General features: G+C 36.5%; 1 protein-coding gene across 1 annotated transcript in view; it reads right to left on the bottom strand.

Annotated features, from left to right (window-relative positions):
* The window catches only part of LOC150097449 (recombining binding protein suppressor of hairless-like), a 419,037-nt gene extending 394,653 nt beyond the window's left edge, over nucleotides 1–24,384 (bottom strand). The window contains exon 1 of the mRNA XM_090407702.1: nucleotides 23,961–24,384. Coding sequence (XP_090263828.1) covers nucleotides 23,961–23,984 — 24 coding nt within the window. The 5' untranslated portion in view covers nucleotides 23,985–24,384. The remainder of the gene's footprint in view (nucleotides 1–23,960) is intronic.
* Between the last annotated feature and the right edge of the window lie 1,104 nt (nucleotides 24,385–25,488).

Below are 25,488 nucleotides of genomic sequence, written 5' to 3'. Positions count from 1 at the left end.
ATCGAAGGATGACCAGAACACATGGTAGTTAATAGACCTTTGGAAAGAACTGGGTAACGTAGAGATCTTTGTTATTTATTACAGAAGTGATAGAAGATAGAAATTTGTGTTTGATTAAGTAATGTGGGCAATCCTTAGAGAACATTGATAAGATTTCGTATTTTGAGACAGCAAATTCTGTTGGACAAGGAATTGTCAGGAATGAATCTAATTGTAGATAACCTTAACTGAGATAGCAACAAGTTGTGTAATATGTACTTTATGAATAGCATGCATGAGAAGATCTTAATTTAGTGTGAGCAATGACAATATCATTGCTTTCCATTGTTTTTTATTAATCATACAAAACAATGGAAAGCAATGATATTGTCATTGCTTTCCATTGTTTTGTATGATTAATACTTTGATCTATCCAAGTGAATTTCATAACTTTAGAATTGTTTAACTATCTTAGGATGAGATTTAGAAGTTTCAGTATTTTGATTCAATTTAGTTGCAATTGTCATTTAGTTCCAACAAACATGTTTTATTGCATATGCCTGAGTCATGCCTGAATTCGAGATATCAAATTATCACTTATAAAATTAGAACCATAGCGGGAGAAATTTTAGTATATATATATATATATGTTTAAGAATAGATCATTGGTCACAACTGCAAAGTACCGATATCTATTTAAGTGTGTGTTAGAGTGTATGCCAATGAATCTAGGAATATTTCCCTGAACTTGAATAAATTCCTGTTATAGGATACTGGCTGGCGCAGTATAAATACAAATTTGCCAGTATCTGAAAAGGAAATATCCCTAGGTAGAATCTAGTTAGGCTAAACACAAGAAAGGATAATAGAGGTTAAAGAAATATATAAGTTAAGAAAGTAGAGAGAAATAACGACGTAACAGTAGAGTGAGTCTAAAGACGAATAACCAAAGTGATATCAGGACTTTGGAGTGTTGGAGAGAATGTGGATTAGAGGTTGGCAGATAGGAGGAAAAGAAAAGATAAAGAAATGATAGAGACCTTCATGTTAATTAAGGAATTCTAAAAGATTAATACAGAATGAATTATAAAAAGAGTGAATGTTAAGATGGGAAGAACAAGATGCCATCCCTGGAAGTTGTAAAAAGATATGGTGAAGAAAGGTGTGAGGAGTAGATTTTTTATGCGGACAGAGGTGTTGGGAATGGAATGCACTGCTTGAATGCTGGTAGTGTAAATAACTTCAATACTCATTGTGGCTGGTTGAGTGGGCCTTGCACAATGAGTCTGTTGACTCCATGGAGGTTACCAAAATAATAAGAAGAAGATTATAATTTTATTATAATCATATTATTTTGAACAGTTATCAGAAAAACAAGATGGGTTGTTTTGGAATTACAGCAGAAACCATTAAGGCCAGAAGAAAAGTTAGGAAAAATCTAAATAATTCTGTGAAGAGATGGGAAAAATTTCTCAAGAATACTTCCAAAAGATGAAAATGTTGAGAGCCCATGCTACCATGTATTCAATAATATGGAATTAAGTGTTCAGAATAACTGAAATGATAATAAATAGCTGGACTGTCTGAAGACTACGATCCTTAAAGCAAATCTGTTTCATTATTAAATAGAGTAATTTGTTTAGGTGGATCCTTAAAATTCTCTTAAAGACTCAATACAGTTTTGCTGCACACTGTCCAAGAGTTTCACTTTATGCCACCAGTCAGTCATCAGAACCACTCTCTCTCTCTCTCTCATTATAGGAATATATGGAATAGTAATTATTATTATTCCTGATACCTCCAAGGAGTCCGAAGACTCATTGCGGGAGGACACCTACAACTGTCTCAACCACTACACCGAACCTCTACTACGAATCATCTCCATCAACGCTATCTACCGCCCACCTCCACCATAACTAGTATTTTTTGTCTGTAAATTGCGTGTGTTCTGAAGGGCCGATTTGTCTGTATGTGGGATAAAAAAAACCCGAGTTTCCGGGAGAAAAAACCCTGCTACCTCCATACGAGATAGGCTAACTCACCTTCGATTGAAATCGTCCAGATAAAGATTCCTCCTGTCGCGACGAGAATCAAACTTAGGCCTATTCCAATCGAATGGCGCAATGTACCGTCGTTCTTCCAATTGCACTATGGAGGCGCTATATAGTAGTCACACTAATGAGTGTCTGCTTAGCATAAAGCTTTGAGTAGGGAAATCTTATCTAAAAAAAGGTCAATAATAAAGGTCAAATAGCAATCTATGAATAGAAATTGTAAGACTCTTATTAAAGGTGATATTTCATCAAATCCTATCATCTTATTGACACCAAAGTTATTTCCTCAAATACCTCTTGCTCACTCACAATTAAGACATTCTCTCCTATGTCCTCTACACTAAGTTCCTCATGATTCCATGCTGATCAGGATGAAACCACCATTATAAATTGATCACTGAATACCTCAACAATGTCTTCTGTAGCAGTTACGATTCTATCATTTTCATCCATTAACATAATCTTACTATAATCATTATTCCTTCTAGTTGCCACATATCTAAAACTCTCTCATGATGAATTGCTTCCTTCTAGTTGCCACATATCTAAATCTCTCCCAGTATGCACTTTTGTTTTCCTTACCAACTGAGTCACTCTCCTGATTCATTCTTTATACTTTCATGTAATTGATTATTACCATTATTCATCTTGTACCACCTCCAAAGTACCTTCTTTCAGAATTCATGATTAAGCTCCTCATTCATCCATTTTATACCTACCTTATTCAGCCTTGTGAATACATTCACATGTTGATGATGTTATGTATTTCTTCATCAGTTCCCAAGCAGCATTTATTTCCTTACTGCTCAACTCCTTGTTCCATGCTATAGCACCAAGCTGTCTCCCAAGTTTGTCAATAATCACCAGCCTTATAATTCCACATATATCTTTTCCTCACAAAAGTCTGCATGACTAGCCACAACCCAAGTGATCATGATGACTTCATGATTATGATCACTCTCACCAAATGGAGAAAAGTGTAAACCCCACTCACAATTACATTTTCTGATGAAATGATCAGATCTAAAACTCTCGATCCTTGCATGGCCTCCTTTACATGCTACCTAAGATAGTTATTTCTCAAGAACTGGAGAAATTCATTTTCCTTATTCCCAAATGCTCTCTCTCTTCATTCCAATCTATACAGCCATAATTAAAATCACCAATAATAATTACTCTTCCTTTGTTCACAAATCCAAGTTGTATATACATTTCATCATCACCACCATCCACATTTCCAGGCCTATAGCAACATTCAATTAAATGTCTTCCTGTCAACCTCTATGTTACATCACACTGCCTCATAACCACTGCCATTATTTCCTTCTTTCATGACTACCTTATGTGGACATAACTCCCCATATGAAATGATACAGTAAAAATACTGTATCCTTCCATTTCTATTCCCATTAGAATATCATCTTCTACAGGTATTAAACTACATAGTAGACAACCTGATAGTAGATACTGTTTATTCAGACACTTAACTAGTTTTGTGAAATAAATTGTTTCACATCATCTGGAGATACAGTGAGTAACATTAAAAAAAAAAACATATCATGCATCAAATCTTTTAATTGCTGTACTTCGAAATGGACTTAAGAAAATAATAGAAAACAATGGAAATATGATAATTTCTCCACGTATATAAGACCAAGGTCCCATCCCAAAAGAGATTCAGTTTTGGATTGTCTTAATTAGTTCTCACTAACTAAGACAATCCAAATCTGGTATAATCATTATCTGCAGATACTGACACTGCACTGGGAAATGAAAACAAAATGTCAATGAAGATAAGTATATTCCTTTTAACAACTAGGAATAAGCATGAGTTTGCAAGGCCAAAATTCCAGCAAAATTAGAAAAAGAATCAGAATGAAGAGGAAATGCAAATCATGTAATTCAGCTTTGGAAAGTGAGAAGAATAAAATGACATGCTTACACATAAAAAATGTATACGACGTGCCTATATGTGTATATGTTAAACACAAGTCCGAACTCCTCCAGTTTACAAAATGGCTGGCCTCTTCTGCATACACAAGCAAAGCCAACACATAAGATATAATTGTTTCTGTAGGATTTGGCTGGCCAGCCAAACTCAATCACCATATGAGGCCTTGTTTGATCATGAAACTCACATAGATCTAAGCACTTCATATCTACTAAAAGACAATGGATCAGCTTGTAATAGGTGATCTAGCGAGAGAAGTACAAGAAATGGAAAGTAGCATAAATGTTGCAAACATTCAAAACGGTGATGATGACAAAACAAATGATGAAAAGAAGACTATGAATATTAACCAAGAAGCACTTAACAATGATAGGTAAATACTGTATATATTATGTGCAAAGGAATGTACATCTCTCCAATCTTGTGAGCAGCATATTCACGTGATCTGCAGAATGACACTTGAAGAAAATGAAGGCAATGGAGAAAGTTACATGCACTCTTTAAAAATAAATGAATGAATGAATAAATAATAATTATAATTCATAGGAAAAGAACATTAGTGCACACTGCTTTGCAGATTTGAGCTACAAACATGCTTAAAAAATCTGATATCAAGTGGCCCCCAGCTAATGTGGGAGACAATGTCATGTCTGCATACCTGATGTCAACAGAGGCCACAGTGATCCAAGAGCTGTGGTTGCGTTGCAGTGGTTACAACACAGTCACACTGTGATAAGTAGAGATATAGTTTCATATAAAAAGAGTTCAACAAATTCATGTAACCTTGCAATTAAATTGTTAATATCATTATTAATTATGAAATCATTTTTCTTTTAGATTCAAACAGAAGAATTTTTACTGTGTGCAAAATACAAATAAAGCTCTTTCCAATTTCCAAACTATTTCAAAATGAGATTATTAAAAAAAATCTAACAGTGACCAACAATCTCTGGTCATTAATAGAATTGTCTGACCAGAGTCCAAAATGATCAAAACAGACTTGACATGCTGCTTATTTTCGGACTTTGGCCAATCGGTTTACTTAATGTGCAAAGTGGACAACCATTTTGCAAACTGACCAGATTTTGGACAGACAGACGGACGGACGGACGGACACATAGGGTGTTCCATAAGTCATGAAACATTTGAATAATTTATAAAAATCAGAAGAATTGGTATATTAGAGTGCAGTTTGCACAAAATGAATCGCAAGGAGGAGGATTTTTTTTGGCAGGGAGAAAAAATTTAGTTCAAATTTTCATTGAGAGCGCTCTACCAAATGCCTCATTTGCAAATACATGCAAATGAGAGTTCTATAAAATGCAGTGTGTACCATTGGCAACTCATAATGAATGCATGTGAAGTGCCAGTCATTGGGGCAAACAGAATTAATTTTTGCTATGATGTGCTCAGTAAATGCACAGCGCTACTTGCAACTGCTACGCAAAAACATGGTACCATGTTGGTGGGGAAAAAATGTTCTTCACATGGTCGTGTTCATGAAGTACGGGGCACCACCTCATGTTGCATCTCCCGTGAAGCAGTTTCTCATCAGCACATTTGGTGAAAAATGACTTATCAGCTGTAATTGCAACTCAGCATGGCTCCCTCAGTCCCCAGACTTGATACTAGTAGATTTTTCATTGTGGCAGTATTTCAAGTCCCGAGTGCTCTGAGATTGCCCATCTTCCTTAGCAGATTTAAAAGATGCCATTCGCTGCGAAGTTGCTTGCATTTCGCAGCGAATGGCATCTCACCCACTTGCAGAATGTAATTGGTTGTGCTAGCAGACACAATGAACAATTACTGTATCAATAAGTAATGAGTTGCCTGCATATGATTAAACAAGTTTTCAATGTTATTCTGACTGTCATCGCTACTTTTGCTCTCTATCGGTGATGAATATATAAACTAAATTTATCCTCCCTGCCAAAAATAATCCCCCTTCTTGCGATTCACTTTCGTGCAAACGGCACTCTAATATACCAATTTTTCTGAAATATTGAAATATTTTGGGAGTTTCAGGGCACCCTGTGTGTGTACACATGCACGTGTGTGTGTGTAAATAAAAGTGCACAAAGGGAAAATAGGGGCAGTTTAACTGTCCCTATTTTACCTTTGGTAAATCATATAATAGATAAAGCACATAGTCAGGAAGCCAGTCAAGGATAATGTAGCATTTGATATTTTTGTAATATCAAGAGAAAACAGGAGAAAAAGATATCCTTGAAGTATGGAGTAATTACTTCGAATAATTGCTAAATGAAACAAGCAGTGATGGCAGCACAATGGTAAAAAACACTGACCAGGCATGCAGTCAGGAATACATATCCATACTTCAAGTAGAAAAGGTCATCAAAAGCTTGAAATATGGAAAGGCAGTAGGAGTAGATGATATTTAACCAGAAATGCTAAGTATGGAGGTATAAAGGTCTTACAGTGGCTCCACTGCAGTTCAGAAGATCTGGACAGACGGTGAATTCGATGAGAGGAGTAGAGCTCTTTAGTACTCATATATATAAAAAGGGAAATAAAACTGAATGCGAGAATTACAGAGGTATTTCTCTACTGAGTGTTCCTGGTAAGATATATGCAAGTAAACTTCAGAAACAGTTGAGAAGGATTATGGAAGAGAAGCTTGATGAAGAACAAGCTGAATTCAGGCCAAATAAGAGCCTGTCAGCATCAGATTTTCACTTTATGACAGATAGTTGAGAAATCATGGGAATATAAAAAGAGATGTATTTAAGTTTTGTAGATCTGGAAAAAGGCATATGACAAGGTGCCAAGAGAGAAGCTATTTGAAACGCTACAGTTATATGGTGTCAATGAGGCATTATATCAAGCATTACTTAGTCTTTGAGTTGTAAGTCGGCAGTTAAAATTAAAGGAAGTTCAGGAAGGTGGTTTAATGTTAAATCTGGTGTAAGACAAGAATGTACATTATCCCCTCTGTTATTCATTATCTATATGGATCATATTATAAAGGAAAGTGGTATTAAACCTGATATCAAAATTGGAGATGTCAATGTCAGCTCTTTGCTTTATGCGAATGAAGTTATACTTCTAAATAATTCCGCTACAAGTCTGCAAGATTCCCTGACTAAAGTGAATAACTGTTGTAATAGATCTGGTATGAGGGTCAGCATTAAAAAGGCAAAGACATTGAAAATATCAACTGCATTGTGAATGGAGATCCTATAGAACAAGTAAAACATTTCAGCTACTTAGGCACGATTTTTAGTGAAGATGGTAAATTAAATATTGAAATAGACAACAGAATCAACAAAGCTGATATGGTGGGAAGTCAACTGAATAAATTTATATGTAATAAGAGAGAAATTAGCCAAAACACTGAATTAGCTGTATACAAGACAGTATTCAAGCCAATTTTAACTTATGGATCTGAGAGCTGAGTCAGAAGTAAAAACACTTGACCAAAGACTAGAGACTGCAGATACGAGTCCTGAGAAAGATTAGGGGCATGAACAGATGGCATCAATGGCAATATCATATTAAAAACAAGGATATTAGGAAAGAACTTGACATTATCAGAATCCAGGAATGCATTAGTAGTGCTAATCTCATTATGTTGGAGGTTTAACGGACTTTTTACAGCACTCACAAAGAATTAAAATAGAATTTAATACTTCCTATATTTCGTCCTAGTCACTAGGACATCTACGGGGATTACAAAGACAATTAATGTAACATGCACACAAAAACTTACAATACTAAGCCCAACCACGTGGGTGACAATAAAGTCCTATCTAGGTGGAGCGCCCTCTAAGGGCAGTTGTAGGTGGCCTGGAATGTAAGGTGGGACCTCTGGCGATGACTGTTTCCCAAATCTTCGGAAGCTTAATGCAACCGTATTTGTTAAGATTTGGTTGGTTTTTGAGAGCTGCTGCTGCTTCTAAGAAAAGTCTCTCTTTCTTGAATTTGCTGTGGTGGAGCATGGTGGTTTTTTTCTTTGATACTCTGTGGGTGGTGTCCAAAACATGGTCAGCCAAGCCTGAATGGCCATAGTTGTGTTTAACGATGTACGACTTGTGTTCCTCTAGGCGGATGGATGCTGATCTGCCTGTCTGTCCAAAGTACGCAAGCTTACAGGAACAGGGTACTTTGTAAACTCCAGGCAGAGAGAGAGGAGGGAGCTGATCTTTCGTAGAACGGATAAGGGTAGCCAGTTTGCGGTAGGGCTTATATGCTGTGTGTAGGTTATACTTTTTTAGTATCTTAGCTATTTTTTCCGAAGTGCCACGGATGTAGGGTATGGTGATGGCATTTTTAAATTCTTGTTGATGAGAGGGACGGGGAATGGGGGAGGAATTGATTATTTTTTTGATACTGTGTTCGCTGTAGCCATTGGAGAGGAAAGTTCTGTGTAAGTGGTTAAGCTCAGTAGTGAGGGCGGTTCCACTGGAACAAAGATTGTGGGCTCTCTTGGTAAGGGTTTTAATGATGCCATATTGTTGTGAGGGGTGGTGGTGGGAGAGTTTGTGAATGTATCTGCCTGTGTGTGTGGGTTTTCTGTATACAGTGAAGGCAAGTGTATCATTAGGCAGGCGCGTGACTAAGGTGTCTAGGAAGGGTAAACAATTGTTCTTTTCCTTTTCCATAGTAAACTGGATTCTTGGATGTAGGCTATTGAGATGACCAAGGAAGGAATCTAACGTGTCTGGGCCATGAGGCCAAATAGAGAACACATCATCTACATATCTTAGCCAGATAGAAGGTTTGAGTGGGGCTGAGTCTATGGCTCGTTTTTCGAAATCTTCCATATAGAAATTGGCAAGGGGGGGTGAGAGGGGGGAGCCCATGGCGGTTCCCTCTATCTGCTTGTAGATTTTGTTATTCCAAGCAAAATACCCAGAGTTGATGGCAAAGGAAAAGAGATCTAAGATGTCAGGGGGAAAAACGTTTTCTAAGAGAGATAAAGTGTCAGTTAAGGGAATATTAGTAAACAAGGAGGAGATATCAAAGCTTACTAATATGTCTGTATTATTCAAGGTTAAATTTTCTGTGAGGGCTTTAAAGTGAGTAGAGTTTTTTATATAGGAAGCTGAATTTCCGGTGAGGGGGGACAGAGAGTTGGCCAGCTGTTTAGACAGTCTGTAACACGGTGCATTGGTGGCATCTACTATAGGCCTGAGTGGGGAATTAGGTTTGTGGATTTTTGGTAGACCGTATATTCGGGGGGGACGGGAGCGGAAAGGTTTAAGTTTTTTCGTGACGTCGGGGGGCCAGGAGGTTACTTTTTTAAGTAAGATTTTTAATTTCTTAACTTGCGTTTTTGTGGGGTCGTGTTCTAGCGGGATGTAGGTAGCGCGATCGCGGAGGATAATGTTCATTTTACGATTGTATTCGCTGGTATTAAGGACAACTGTGGCATTACCTTTATCCGCTCTGGTGATGACGATACTTTTTTCTTTGCGTAGTTTCTGGAGAGCCATGCGTTGGGAATAAGATAAGTTACTTTTTGGAGGCGACGAGTGAACGAGGATGTTGGCTACGTCGAGTCTGATGTTGTTGGCTACTTCCGACGGTAAGCGACCGATCCCCCGTTCGACGTTAAAGACAAACCACAACCACAAATTCAACCACTCCAGACAGTAATAAACCTCTCGTCCAAAAGGCTCAACGATGATGCCGTCAGCGCCCTTTGCCTCGGCCGTAATTTTGCCGTCGCCCCGAGAGAAGTGCCGGTGCTCGATGTTATGGTTAACGTCGAACGGGGGATCGGTCGCTTACCGTCGGAAGTAGCCAACAACATCAGACTCGACGTAGCCAACATCCTCGTTCACTCGTCGCCTCCAAAAAGTAACTTATCTTATTCCCAACGCATGGCTCTCCAGAAACTACGCAAAGAAAAAAGTATCGTCATCACCAGAGCGGATAAAGGTAATGCCACAGTTGTCCTTAATACCAGCGAATACAATCGTAAAATGAACATTATCCTCCGCGATCGCGCTACCTACATCCCGCTAGAACACGACCCCACAAAAACGCAAGTTAAGAAATTAAAAATCTTACTTAAAAAAGTAACCTCCTGGCCCCCCGACGTCACGAAAAAACTTAAACCTTTCCTCTCCCGTCCCCCCCGAATATACGGTCTACCAAAAATCCACAAACCTAATTCCCCACTCAGGCCTATAGTAGATGCCACCAATGCACCGTGTTACAGACTGTCTAAACAGCTGGCCAACTCTCTGTCCCCCCTCACCGGAAATTCAGCTTCCTATATAAAAAACTCTACTCACTTTAAAGCCCTCACAGAAAATTTAACCTTGAATAATACAGACATATTAGTAAGCTTTGATATCTCCTCCTTGTTTACTAATATTCCCTTAACTGACACTTTATCTCTCTTAGAAAACGTTTTTCCCCCTGACATCTTAGATCTCTTTTCCTTTGCCATCAACTCTGGGTATTTTGCTTGGAATAACAAAATCTACAAGCAGATAGAGGGAACCGCCATGGGCTCCCCCCTCTCACCCCCCTTGCCAATTTCTATATGGAAGATTTCGAAAAACGAGCCATAGACTCAGCCCCACTCAAACCTTCTATCTGGCTAAGATATGTAGATGATGTGTTCTCTATTTGGCCTCATGGCCCAGACACGTTAGATTCCTTCCTTGGTCATCTCAATAGCCTACATCCAAGAATCCAGTTTACTATGGAAAAGGAAAAGAACAATTGTTTACCCTTCCTAGACACCTTAGTCACGCGCCTGCCTAATGATACACTTGCCTTCACTGTATACAGAAAACCCACACACACAGGCAGATACATTCACAAACTCTCCCACCACCACCCCTCACAACAATATGGCATCATTAAAACCCTTACCAAGAGAGCCCACAATCTTTGTTCCAGTGGAACCGCCCTCACTACTGAGCTTAACCACTTACACAGAACTTTCCTCTCCAATGGCTACAGCGAACACAGTATCAAAAAAATAATCAATTCCTCCCCCATTCCCCGTCCCTCTCATCAACAAGAATTTAAAAATGCCATCACCATACCCTACATCCGTGGCACTTCGGAAAAAATAGCTAAGATACTAAAAAAGTATAACCTACACACAGCATATAAGCCCTACCGCAAACTGGCTACCCTTATCCGTTCTACGAAAGATCAGCTCCCTCCTCTCTCTCTGCCTGGAGTTTACAAAGTACCCTGTTCCTGTAAGCTTGCGTACTTTGGACAGACAGGCAGATCAGCATCCATCCGCCTAGAGGAACACAAGTCGTACATCGTTAAACACAACTATGGCCATTCAGGCTTGGCTGACCATGTTTTGGACACCACCCACAGAGTATCATGGAAAAAAACCACCATGCTCCACCACAGCAAATTCAAGAAAGAGAGACTTTTCTTAGAAGCAGCAGCAGCTCTCAAAAACCAACCAAATCTTAACAAATACGGTTGCATTAAGCTTCCGAAGATTTGGGAAACAGTCATCGCCAGAGGTCCCACCTTACATCCCAGGCCACCTACAACTGCCCTTAGAGGGCGCTCCACCTAGATAGGACTTTATTGTCACCCACGTGGTTGGGCTTAGTATTGTAAGTTTTTGTGTGCATGTTACATTAATTGTCTTTGTAATCCCCGTAGATGTCCTAGTGACTAGGACGAAATATAGGAAGTATTAAATTCTATTTTAATTCTTTGTGAGTGCTGTAAAAAGTCCATTAAACCTCCAACATAATGTCCTCACAGCACTTAAGCCTCTACACAAGGAGTGCTAATCTCATGAATATTAGAATGAAAGAGGAAAGATTAGCAAAAGAAGTGTTCTCTGCCAGGTTGGCATTAACAAGACCAAGATATAGGTGGACTGATACAGTAAAAAGTGCCTTAGAACAGCACTTCCCAAACTGTGGGCTGTGGCCACATTGGGGGCAGTTAGTTTTGTTGAGGGGGGCCATGAAATAACGAAAACAAATTTAAAATGTTTTAAGACTAAGTGTGCCATGTCAAATGTGTATGTAAAATGCTAAAAATGTAATATTTGCATTTGATATTTGCAATATTCACTGTGAATGTTTTGTATTGAATATAAATACAATAAATATTATAATATATATCCGCATTACGACTGTTTTTTTTTCCGATGGGGAGCGTGAAATATTTTAATTTTTCCATGGGCCTTCATATCCATAAGTTTGGGAAACACTGCCTAGAAGATAGAAATAGGATCTGATAATGTTAGTCTTGACAGGTAATATACTTATTTGGAGGAAAACTGTAGATAGGAAGTTAGTAATAATGTAATTTTTCATGTAGTATTTTCATATCCTGTACACCCCTTGAGGGTACATATCAGGAATTTGATGATGATAAAATACCCCATACACATTGCATCCAAGACCTATGGCATGACAGTGCAGTATATGGGTGACACACACACACACACACTATTACTAATCACAATTTGCTGACACCAAGTAATCATATTTTCAATGAAGGAATGGAAGGAAGAAATGTCACATAGCATTTCAGTATAGCATATAATGCTGTACCAGGGTTCTGATGTTTATTGTTTTCTTTTAGTAAGTACAATGAAATCAGGCAATGCTGTTAGAAAAGTGATCACTATTTTTGATGAAATGCTGTTACTTACTAGTCAGCAGTATCACAAGTTCAAAGACTCTTGAAATAAGTTAGCAAATGCACTCACAATGTAGCATAGCAGGCAAATTTATAATATTAAGATATGTTTTGACAACTTTCACTTTTTGCACAAAGGGAAAGAGCACAGTGTGGAAATGAAGTGCACACAGTGGAATTACTCCTGAGAGACATCCTGATGCATGTTATTTGCAATGAAGCTAGTTAACTTCATGTCAACTAGTTATTATTATGGTCTAGCATTAATAAAAAAACTGCTTGCCAATTTTATCCTGAGTATTAAATTACATCAAAACAGATTCATCTGTCCTTGAGTTGCATCATGCAGACAGGCATGATGAATATTAATATATGTTGATGTGCTATGACTAAAAATGGAAATGATGAAAGCTACTCTGAAACCACATAATATCATAAACTTCAGTAAGTCTAGAGCATAGGCTCACAAACTTTTTCGGGCCACCGCCCACTTTGCAAGACAAATTCTGTAACGCCCCCCCATTATATAAAATTGGGTTTATTTTTTTACAAATCAATTAGAAAGGTGGTTTTATATATATTTTGAAATGAAATATAACGAATATATTTGCTACTGTAAACATAACCTATTATACACACATATATATATGCTCCATTTTCTCATTGACATAGAAAATTGAGACCTATTTCTATCTGACATGGTAAATTTTGAAATGATTAAATAATTGAAATAGAAAAATTGATTTACTTAAGTATGAAGAGCTAATAAGCTTCATTTCGGCAATGAAAACATTACTTAAATTAAGGGGATATTAAATTTTCTGATTCCGATCTAAGAAACTCAAAGATTGGAATCAGAGAGTTTCTTGCCGAATATAGTAAACTATAAAGTATCGGCGACACTAGCGTTAGCCAATGCAAGTGATCCTAGTACGTATTGTACTACGTACTAGGATCACTTGCATTGGCTAACGCTAGTGTCGCCGATACTTTATAGTTTACTATATTCGGCAAGAAACTCTCTGATTCCAATCTTTGAGTTTCTTATTCCGTTTTAAAACTATGTGGGATTTAATATCCCCTTAATTTAAGAAAAATTGATAAAAAAATTGATCGTGTAAGACGGCATAAGATGAATTAAAATGCAATATTTAAATTTTAAATGATTATCTAATTGCAAAATCACGAAAATAATTTTTAAATATATTATTAATTTCTTCTATAAAGAGCCACCGAACCCTAGACCGCCTGAACGCCCCCAAATGCTTCTGATCCCACTATAGCCCCCCCCCCCCCTAGAAGGCTTCAGCGCCCACTGGGGGGGGGGGTACCGTCCACTTTGAGAACCTATGGTCTAGAGCAGTGGTTCTCAAAGGGTGCGCCCTGTGGTATTCCAGAGAAATATGTGTCTTAATATAAAAATAAATATAGTTACTCTATTATACCTTTTCATTATGGATATACCGCTCTTTTTGTCAACATATCATTATTATGTTAATTAACAGTGGTTTTTCTTGCAAAGAGAACAAGAATATGGTTTATTCTTGTTGTGTATATTACTTATTTTAAAAGTGTTGGAAGTGGATGTTATGTGCATATTACTTATTTTCAGATAAATACACCCAAATAAAATGGATAGATTTCTCAAAAAGAAACATGATATTGAAGAATCAGATTCTGGAAGTGAGCAAAAGTTAAGTGCAAGTAAGAAAGCAAAATCGCAGCCTACTCGCAAATATAATGAAAGTTATTTAAGCTTTGGTTTCACTTGGACTGGAAGTGAAGATCATCCTTTGCCGCTACATTTAGTATGTGGATGTAAAATGGCAAATGAATCATTGCTTCCTAGTAAATTGAGTAAACATTTTAAAACTATACACTCTAATTTACAAGATAAATCTGTAAGTTTTTTCAAGAGATTGTCTGAACAGCAAACAAAAGCCGCAAATTCTTTTAAAAGTATAATGACTGTTTCTGATAAAGCTCACATCGCTTCTTATCAAGTCTCAGAACTGATAGCAAAAAATATGAAAGATCATACTTTAGGTGAGTCACTTATTTTGCCTGCATGCAAAAAAATGGTCATGACTGCTAAGAAATGAAGCAGCAATGAAAATAAGCAAGATTCCTCTGTCCAACGATACAGTTCACAGGCGTATTATAGAAATGTCTTCTGATATCGAGAAAAATGTATGCAGTAATAAACTTCAGTATTCAAATTTTGCATTGCAAGTTGATGAGTCAACAGACATTACCAACAAGGCGCAACTCTTAGCATTCGTCCGTTTTATTAATGAAGATCAAATAGTAAATCAGTTTCTTTTTTGCAAAGAATTAAGTGTCTACAAAAGGTAAGGACGTTTTTAACATTTTGAATAGCTATCTTGATAAATGGCAGCTAACATGGAAGTCGTGTGTAGGCATTGGTACAGATGGAGCCCCTTCCATCGTAGGCTGTGTTAAGGGCCTTACATCTTTTGTAAAAACAAAATGAGAATGTTATCGTAACTCACTGCTTTCTTCACAGGGAGGCCTTGATGGCAAAAACATTGGGAGAAAAATTAAGAGAAGTTTTAGATCAAGTTGTTCAGATGGTAAACTTTATTAAAACAAGACCTGTCAAATGGCATTTATTCGAAAAGCTTAGTATCGATATGGATTCACAACACAGACGGCTGCTTTTACACACCGGAGGTGAGGTGGCTGCCAAGGGGGAAAGTATTTACCCATGTACACGAGCTACAACAAGAACTTCTTGCGTTTTTTGAAGAGATGAAACAATTATATTTTTGTAACCTCCTTCGGTGAGAATTTTGGATTGCCAGGTTACAGTATTTGGCCAATATATTTCAGCAGCTATATTTTGAATACTAGCATGCAAGGGAAAGAAGAAAATATTCTCACATCCACTGACAAAATGAAAGCATTTCAGAGAAAACTACAGATTTGGAAAAGAAAAGCTGCTGAAGGCAATTTGGAAATGTTTCCATTTGTAACTATTATTGGAAGTGTTAAATGAAACACTTTCAATAATAGTTAAACATTTAACAAGTTTAGAAGAAAAACTGAGTTCTTATTTTCCATCGCTTAACAATGAACAATACGATTGGATTAGAAACCCATTTATGGAAACTTCGAGTGGTTTTGGTTTAACATTAACAGAAGAAGAACTGGCAGCTATATCCACTGATCGTGGATTGAAGATTAAACATAAGGAATTGTCTCTTGAAGCCTTTTGGATTTCTATAAAAGAAGAATATTTGTCAATATCTAAAAAAGCTTTGGACATTTTACTACGATTTTCAACATCATATTTATGTGAATTAGGATTTTCTACCCTCACCACAATTAAGTGTAAAAAGAGAGGAACTCTTCAATGTATTATTGATGAGGAAATGAGAATTTGCCTTTCAAATATATGCCCAAACATTGAAGCAATCACTAGGACACATCAGGCTCATCTTTCTCATAAACACAAGAATGAATAAACTAAAGGTATGTTTCATTTTATTTTTATTGCATTATTTTTTTTCTGTAATATTTGACTTAATTATTATAACATATTTCTCAGAAATTTGTATATAGTGCACCTACAATTATTTGTAGGATTTTAAATGCGCCCGACTTCAAAAAGTTTGAGAATCACTGGTCTAGAGGAAGTAGGAGCTAGGAACTATTGCCTGTGATAGTTCTTTTACCAAAAGCAACAGTTAGTGTTCACTGCCATCTGTATGAAAATAAATGGCAACATCCTAAAGAATGCTCCAACGTCAGTGCTCATCCACCTCCAATCATGCCAAGACAAAGCAAATTTGTTGTACTTGAGCTGCCAAGATGAAACAGATTTTGTAGAAATAACAATGAAACACTTCATGCACTGTCAAATATGGAATGACTACTTGGCACATGCATAACAGCATAATGTCATTAGACAACTTACTGTCACATAACACTTTACTGTCAGGTTTAGAAGAACATTATGTACTGTTCAAATGTTTTCATGACACTGGTATTCTCAATGCACCATAGGTAGCTGTATTACCCCTGTTCTCATAATACTTCAGACTCAGTGCACACTTAGATAATGAATCATCATGAAGCTGTTTCTAATTTAAAGATGAGGATTAAAATTAAAGTGAAATATTTTTCCCTGGTGGCGAAGATAAACTATTTTTTCCCATTTTACATTCTTCTGCATATCTCCCTTCATTTATCCAATCTCTGAATATGGGAAGGTTAATTATTACTACTTTGTATATTATAAAAGCATTTTTTTCCCTTCCATCACAGCTTCATTCTCTCACTTTTGTGATAGGATGATGCATGCAACAAGTCAAAATAAATTAAATGTGAATATATTGCAAAACATATATACTATCTGATCAAAAATAGTGTGTGTGGATACAGTAGATATGGCTCATACAGGTATAAAATTAAGCACATGCACATGGTCTTGCACTCTTCAGAGACAAATTGTAAAATGGGATACAAGAGCTCAGCAACTTTCACCAGCACCATCATAAGATGCCATTTTTGCAACAACTCAGTTCAAGAAATTTCTGCCCTGCTACAGCTGTCCGGATCAAATGTAGATGATTATTGTGAAGTGGAAATGCCTAGGAGCAAAACAACAGCACAATTGCGACCTGGCAGGCCACATAAAATCAGATCAGGGGATGCCAAGTGTTGAAGCACATGGTACAAAAAAAATCACTTATCCTCAGTTGAAATACTTGCTCCCAAGTTCTAAAATGCCTCTACAGGCAATAAGCAGCACCACAACTGTATGTCAAGAGTTTAACACCTGGGTTTCCATTTCCACACAACTGCACACGAGCCTAACATCAGCAAGGGCAATCCAAGCACTGAGTGAAGTGGTGTAAAACTCGCCACCATTGGACAGTGGAAACGTGTTCTCTGAAGTGAGCGATGAATCACTCTTCACCATCTGGCAGTCTGAAGAACAAGTTTAGATTTGACAGATGCCTGGGAAATACTACTTGCCAAAAACGTGTTGCGAGATTTACCGTGAAATTTGGTGGAGCAGACTTTGTCTGAGGCTGATTTTCATGGGTCATGCTGGAGCCACCTAGTTCCAATGACTGGAAATTTTAACACTGCTGCCTGTAATGATTTTTTAAAACAATGGAAGCACAAAATTTCAGTGAAGTCCCTTTCTTGGATCAACAGTACAATGCTGCTGTCCCCAAAGCAAGGTCTGTGCAGGAATGGTTTGATGAAATGGGTGTTGAAGATCTTGAGTGACCTGCATAGAGCCTTGATCTCGATCAAACACCTGTGTAATGAATTAGAATGACAACTGCGATCAAGGCCAAATCAGCCAACATAAGTGACTGACCTCACTGATGCTCCTCTGGAAAACTGGAAGGGACCAGAGCAACATACTAAAATTTAGTAAAAAGTGTTCCCAGAAGACTGAAAGCTGTTATAGCAGCAAATGGTGGACCAACTTCATATTAATGCCTTTTTTATTAGTCAGTTGGGATGAGCATGCATCCATTTTTTTTTTTATCAGAGTATATCAATGATACCTGTTTAGCAATATGTGCATAGTTAACTTATTTTATTGAGATGAGTATGTGGATAACATAATTATCAAAGCTTTCTAATATGTTCCCTCAAGCTGTGTACAGAATATAATGGCAGCACAACATGAAAAATTAATATTGCTAATAACTTCCAATCAACAATTTTCTACAAAATTAGTCTGCTGTCTGTCAGGACTCCAATAAGAATAAAAAAATGAGAATGTGAGAGGAGAGTAGTGGTGCCACTGCAACTTTCGAAATATACATACACACTGTAAGTACAGTGTATACGTGTTTGGATAAAATATCAAAATTATGAGAAACATTAAAATAAATAAACATGAAAAAATATTGTTTTTTTATCGATAAAATTATATAGTTTAGTATAATTCAAAATCACTTAAAAATAAAATCCATTCCTTTAACTGTAATTAAAGGAATGGATTTACAATTTTTGGACATTACAATTAAAGGATTTAATTGTAACGTCCAAATATTTAAAGAAACAGAGTAAACACGATAAGCACTACGAACACTCTACTACTGGAGCAAACTGCATATAAACAACAGTAGAACTGCGCAACGGACAGTGCTGTATACAGTGCTGATACACTAATAAGCTTGCATCTCACTATGACGTGCATATACTTGCGTGCATAGCAATATGACACTGTGGTAAACACAGTGCTGCTAGCATCCTTCGCCCTTCTAAGTGCAACAAGATGGATTTTTATTATTTTTTATACAAAATAAGAGAATTGTATAGGATTGTTGATGATAAAATTAAATATTACAAGCAAATATAAATAAATTAATAAATATATTTATATATATTGAGAAAAATTGAAGGTGCTGCAGTTCTGCAGTGACTATGCACGAGCTGCCCCTGGAGGAGAGAAAAAAAAGTATTAAGCAGGAGACATGTGAGCAATGGAATCTGACAAAGTAGAAGTAAAGAAAGAGAAATATACAAAGGAGGAACAAATGAGAGGGAGAGGAAATAAACATTATACTGTATAAAGAACAATGAAAGATGCAAAGAATGAGAGGATAACAAAACTTTGTTCCCCAGGTGTCAAGATTAAGTAGCCTGCAATGAAGAGATACAAGAAATTTATTATTATACAAACCCTCCAAGAAATCGTCACATTAAGGCACTCAAACCCACCCCCCCACACACACCACCACGCTACCATTTCCACCACTTAATCCTCCATTAATAAACAATGCCACTATCCACCATCTACAGCTCACTAACAATATTTTTGCTTGCATTTTCTGGTCATTTGCCTGTATATAAGATGTAAAAAAAAAAAAGATTTCCAAGAGGGAAAACCTGCTGCCTCCATATAAGATCAGCTAACTCACATTCAACTATATATAGAAAGTTTTATAGATTCCTCTCATCATAACACAAATCAAACTTGGGTCTTTTTCCAAACAGCACAATGTTCCATCTTTCTTCCAATTACACTATGGGGATACTTAAGAGAAGAAAGGAGTAATTTCTTAATGATTCATATAATAAGATGTTTTGGATGATGACACTTTTTGAGTGAAATGTGAAAGAATTTTTGAAAGATGCAAATGCAGTGAAAACAGAAAAAAATAATAACTGTCTCTTTACAAGAGATATGATTACAAAAATAATATGAATGTATTAAAAAACAAAATTAGACATTACAGAATATTTTATAATGGGTGTTTGATGAGAGAGGGGAGGAGTGATATAAGAGGAAAATATTTACACGTCAGTGAATTTGGCATTAAGCTTTTAGGGAGATTACTGATTCCTGCTCAGATTCTTCTTATGACTATCAATTTGTGCAAGAATTTTTTATGTGAATTCCATCTAGGTGGTTTGGACAGTAGGACATCATTGACTACTGAATGCATATGAGAAAAATCAGGTACAGAGGTATTATATATATTATTACTATACCTCTAAGGACTCATTGGGGATGGCTCCCTAATCTACTATAAACTGTTTTTCCCACTTAATTCTCTAATTACATGGCACCACTAGCATCAACACATAATGGCATCTACCATCCAATGCCAATAGTGATTTCTGCCTGTAAATTTGTGTTCTGTTGGTCAATTTGCCTGTATGTGAGATGAAAAGCTTCTGCTATGTATAAATACTAGAAGTACCATCAATAATGGAGCTAATGATATTGGCAAGTTTACTCAAAAAATTTTAAATGCAATCAGATTTACTATTTTATTATTATTTTTTTTTAAGTCTTACAATTTGGAAAGAACTATGCAAGCTTGTCTGAAGCAGGCTTATATAAACATCCACACTTTTATACAGTATTTTAAACCTACAGCACCTTTACAATAAATGGTTTTTACCAAAGATACAATTAACTACCAAGGCAGATGAAATTTTCACAAAGACAAGTGCTTGTGATAATGATTTCGATAGTTTCATTTGAAATTGAATTTATAACACATAGTAACTGAATAGCAATTAAATATATATATATAGAGATTTTTTTTTTTTTAAGTCTTACAATTTGAAAGAGCTATGCAAGCTTGTCTGAACATCCATACTTTTATACAGGATTTCAAACCTACGCCTTTACAGTAAATGGCTTTAACCAAAAGAAGCAAAGAAAATTCTGTCTACCTACTAAGGCAGACGGAATTTTCACAAAGACAAGTCTAAGGCATACGGAATTTTCACAAAGACAAGTGCTTTTGCTAATGTTTTCCATGGTTTGGTTTGAAGTGAATTTATAATTGCAAGAATGTGCAAGAGAACTGGCAATGCCTTTGACTAGGCTATTTATGTCTCAGATCTGGTAGAGTTCCAAGGGATGGAAAGAGGATAAATACCTTTGCATAAAGGAGATTCTAAGACTGCAGTAGCAAATTATAAACCAATCAGTATCTCAGCTGTAGTGGTAAAAGTACAAGAAAAATTGGTAAAAAAAGAGAACTCAAGAATGGATAGATAAAAATATGATACTGTAGTCATTTACCAACGTTTTATAATAGAGCAACAGCTGAGTTGGATAAAGGAAATGGCATATGATTTTGCTGGATTTCACAAAGGCATTTAACAGAATACCACATGGAACTCTTATGCAAATTAGAACAAATGGGGATGGATATGATACTGGTTAAGTGGATAATAGGATGGCTGCTAGAAAGATATCAAGAAAGTGGTATATAGAGGAGCTGAAATAAGGCAAAAACAGTGGTGTGTCACAAGGTTCAGCACTGGGACCATTGCAGTTTACTTTGTACATAAACGATTTAGGAAATAACCTGAAAGAAAATATTGTTTGCTGATGTTGCAAAATTAGGTAGAATAATAGTTAATCAAGGCAATGTGGAAGATTGAAAGATGATTTAAATAGGCTGTCAATATAGGCAAAAGTTAATGAGTATCAGTTTAATGTTGAGAAAAGTTATGCATTTTGGGATATGTAGATTTCACGCTGTGTATCATATTCATGACATGCTACTCCAGGAAATACACGAAGCTAAAGATTTAGAGGTGGTGGTAGACAGAGAGTTAAAGTTTAAAGAACATATTGCTAAGGTAGCCCATAAGATTACTTAGCTACTGATGAACATATTAACAAGTACAGAGAAGGAAGCTGTTATTCCTCTTTTATAAGGCTTTAACATGCCCACATCTGGATTATTGTGCTCAAAACCAGTGGAAAGGATTCAAAAGTAGCCTGTGGAATGTTATCTATGTTGTCTATACGGCTTAGGTCAGGTAAACCACGTGTTTGTTTTTTTAAAAAAAACTAATATTGAAGATGTGTGGACTGCAGAAGTTGGTTGATAGGTGAAGAAGAGTGAATATGATAGAAGCATTTAAGTTGCTTAAAGGGTTTTATAGGATAGATGCAGGGGAAATTTCAGCACTTTGCTAGAGGTACCAAAACAAGGGGTCATCCCTGGAAGTTGAATAAAGGTGTGGTTAGTAGGGGTGTGAGGACTACATTTTTTGCTTGGAGAGTTGTGAATGTGAATGAGTTGCCAGTCAGTTGTGAGTGCTTTGTCTGTTAATGGGTTCAAATAAAGGTATGATAGGTTGCATGGATCGATTGGGTCTCCTGCAATGAGTCTTGTGATTCCAAGGAGATGCCCATATAATAATAATAACACATAACTGAATAGTAAATAAACTTATTGCTGGTGATGCTTCAGACGCACATATTAGTGTCCTCATATCTGAATACAGCTCTACCACATATAATGACAAAAAAAAAATCATCAAGTATCAATATTAGTAACAACTGAGCAATATTCTAATGAGAATCCCACCCAAAAGGCTGCAAAACTAAGGGATATTATTATCATAACTGGGCTAATTATCAGATAAATACGTAAACCTTGCTCTGGGGACAGCTCACTGAAACTTTTTCAAGCCACTTTATGCCCCACGCCAAATACGAATATACTAATTAAAAGTTACTAAGCAGAATTTTGTACAGCAAAATTACCACAAACCAAATCACGCATGCTGAACAACACTGGACAAACAAAGAAGGAATTTCTTATTTCAAATTATGGCTGATATCCGCGGAGAGGAACTGCCAAAAGGTAGTGAATAATTTTGTTGCTATGTTGAGGAATAAGCAAAATGAAAGAAAATAATTAATAAGGTACTGTAATCATGGCTTCCTAACCTTCCAACAATTTTGAGTATGCACTGAATTAAAAATTAGCTAGGCCTATAACCGCTTTTCGCAGGCATATCACCACAATATATGAAAACACAAATAAACTCCAGCGTCCGAAATAACAGGAAGCAATCAAGCCAGGGAGAACATATAACAAATAAATATGCTGCCGAAAAGGTTGGAATGCATTAATGGTCTCTGTACTCGCGGTATTACATAAATATACCCGGTGTTCTCCTCGAAAAGGATGTTGTCTATACCAGTGCTTCCCAAACTTATGGATGTAAAGGCCCCCATCGAAAAAAAAAAACGTAATGCTGACATATATTATTATAATATTTATTGCATTTATATTCAATACAAAACATACACAGCGAATATTGCAAAAATCAAATGCAAATATTACATTTTTAGCATCTTACATACACATTTGACATGGCACACACTTAGTCTTAAAACATTTTAAATTTGTTTTCATTATTTCACGGCCCCCAAGGGGGTCGTGGCCCACAGTTTGAGAAGCGGTGGTCTATACGGCTTAGGTCAGGTAAACCACGTGTTTGTTTGTTTTTTTAAAAGAGTAATATTAAATTTAATATTAATATTATGAGGTTTAAAGATATGGGTTCCCATCATTAAGTTATTCCTGCTGGTCAATTCTAGGAAATCTTAACCACATTAAGGCACTAAAAAAAAAAAAAAAAAAAAAAAATCTAGGATGCTCTAAGAGAAGAAAAAAAAATTCTTCATTGGTTTTATTCTTAATTAAACTATGCACTTTTCTATGTCCAGCTGGTATATCTTAGATATAACTACAAATTTTCACTAACTGTCCTACAAATAACTTACAGCAGAGCTCTTGAAAGATTTAGATGAGCCCAAGAAGCAAGTGCTTTAATTGGATTCTCATTGGGTTATTACCTAACATGCTTGTGGATACTTAGACTAAAATATTTCTCTTTTGTGCTATAAATATATAACATATGGAAGGCACTTTAAATGAAAAATTATCCGTTTCTCCTATTTCATTCAACTTACAAATACAATAAATTTTTTTCAAAAACTAACACCAAGTAGCACTTTTAATAGCTACATCTTAACCGGTAAGTAATTTAAAATTGAGGTTTAAATTATTCATATGCTTGTTTCTCTCTCTTACCTCTTGCATAAATACTTCATTCATTGTAGTAAAACAAGCTATCAGAATTCACACATGGTTCAAATTAGTAGTATCCTTCAAACCAAATATTTCTGATTATTTCCATTAACTTTTAAAAATCCTTCACAAATCATTATCCAGTTGCAATGCACTTTCACTACATAATATTTTTAACTTTCACACTGGTTTGTTATTCAAGTGTTGTATAACACTAGAAACTTCCATACACAACAAAACACGGTTGATACCAATCACAGAAAACTGAAAGCATCCACTTCATGAATTTCAAGAAGCGCGCCAAACCACCTTCACTTTCCAGTGTCTGTACACTTAATAGCAAGTGTCGTCAAAAGAAGACCAAGTACAAGGTTACACACTGGTAATAAGGGAGAGTAAACGTCGGCCCATAAACGAGATGGCATGACTCAGGACCACGGGGCACCGAATCGCGTCCACTTCGGCAACATACACTCGTGGGAAAACTCAACCGGCGCTGCCATCGTGGGAACAATGGGAACGCCGCTGTTCTCTTATATGCACACCCTCCCCAGTTAAAATACTACCTACATTAGTTCCTTATCATGGATTGGTGAAAATAAATCAATGCATTTTTGAGTTTATACTTTAACTTCACAACATTGTATTACCTACAAAAAATCTTTTACAAAAGTTTTATTACTAATGACGTGAATAAGTTCGGCTGTTTTTGTTTGGCTTGTTATGCCCGTTAAGGGCCAGTCTATTTGCTGGTTATGAGGGTAACGTCGCGTGGATTCAAGTGCGAGCACCTTACTCTCCGTTCCCAAGCGCTGGCCGACTCCTGTTAGTTTCCCACAGAAGCCTATAGCTTACGGCGGTGCGTGCTAAAGTCATCATCTTGCGCTGCTCATCACCCCACACAGTTCTCTGCCCCTTCGTAGAGGCTGATTAAATGACGAAGCTTCAGAACAATACGGGACCAACGGCCAACAGGAAGGCATGTTGAAAGAATGCTGTCTGTTCTCACGAGAAAGGGAACTACTGTCATTCCCACAATTACCAGAAGGAAATCTAACATTGTGTTGTTTTAAGTAATTATACCATTTTACCATTTGCTATATATATCGTAAGCAGTTGTATAACAACTTTGAAGAGTCGCGATCAAAATACAGATGAATTGCTAAATGTACTATTACTAGAAATAAAGAGCCAAAGGATCTCCGGCTGATCAAATTATCATGTAAAAGATAAAATATCGATTCAAAGTCTAAAACCAGATTAGAATGTGAATGTGTATAAGTTTTAAGCCAAAGGTAATGCTGTCAAAAATGAAGAGCGCGGTAAGGAATGCAAACATTTGACTTAAAAGAATAAAGCAGTTCAGTTGAAAGATTGAAATGTAATTTCAGTCTGGCAAAAGGAAACAGTTTCTGAGAATCACGAAAACGAAGCCCGACGAGGGGAAAAAATACAGGACGGCGAAATTTCCCATAAAATATCTGTGGTGTACTAAAAATGATTTCATTGGTTATTTCTATATTTGCGATGT

The sequence above is a fragment of the Typopeltis vanoorti genome, chromosome 17 (assembly GCF_054136105.1).
Source record: "Typopeltis vanoorti isolate ZY-2024b chromosome 17, IOZ_Tvanoo_1.0, whole genome shotgun sequence".
In the NCBI taxonomy this organism is placed as follows: domain Eukaryota; kingdom Metazoa; phylum Arthropoda; class Arachnida; order Uropygi; family Thelyphonidae; genus Typopeltis; species Typopeltis vanoorti.
Note: the sequence above shows the minus strand (reverse complement) of the source record. Positions and strands in the feature narration are given on the sequence as shown.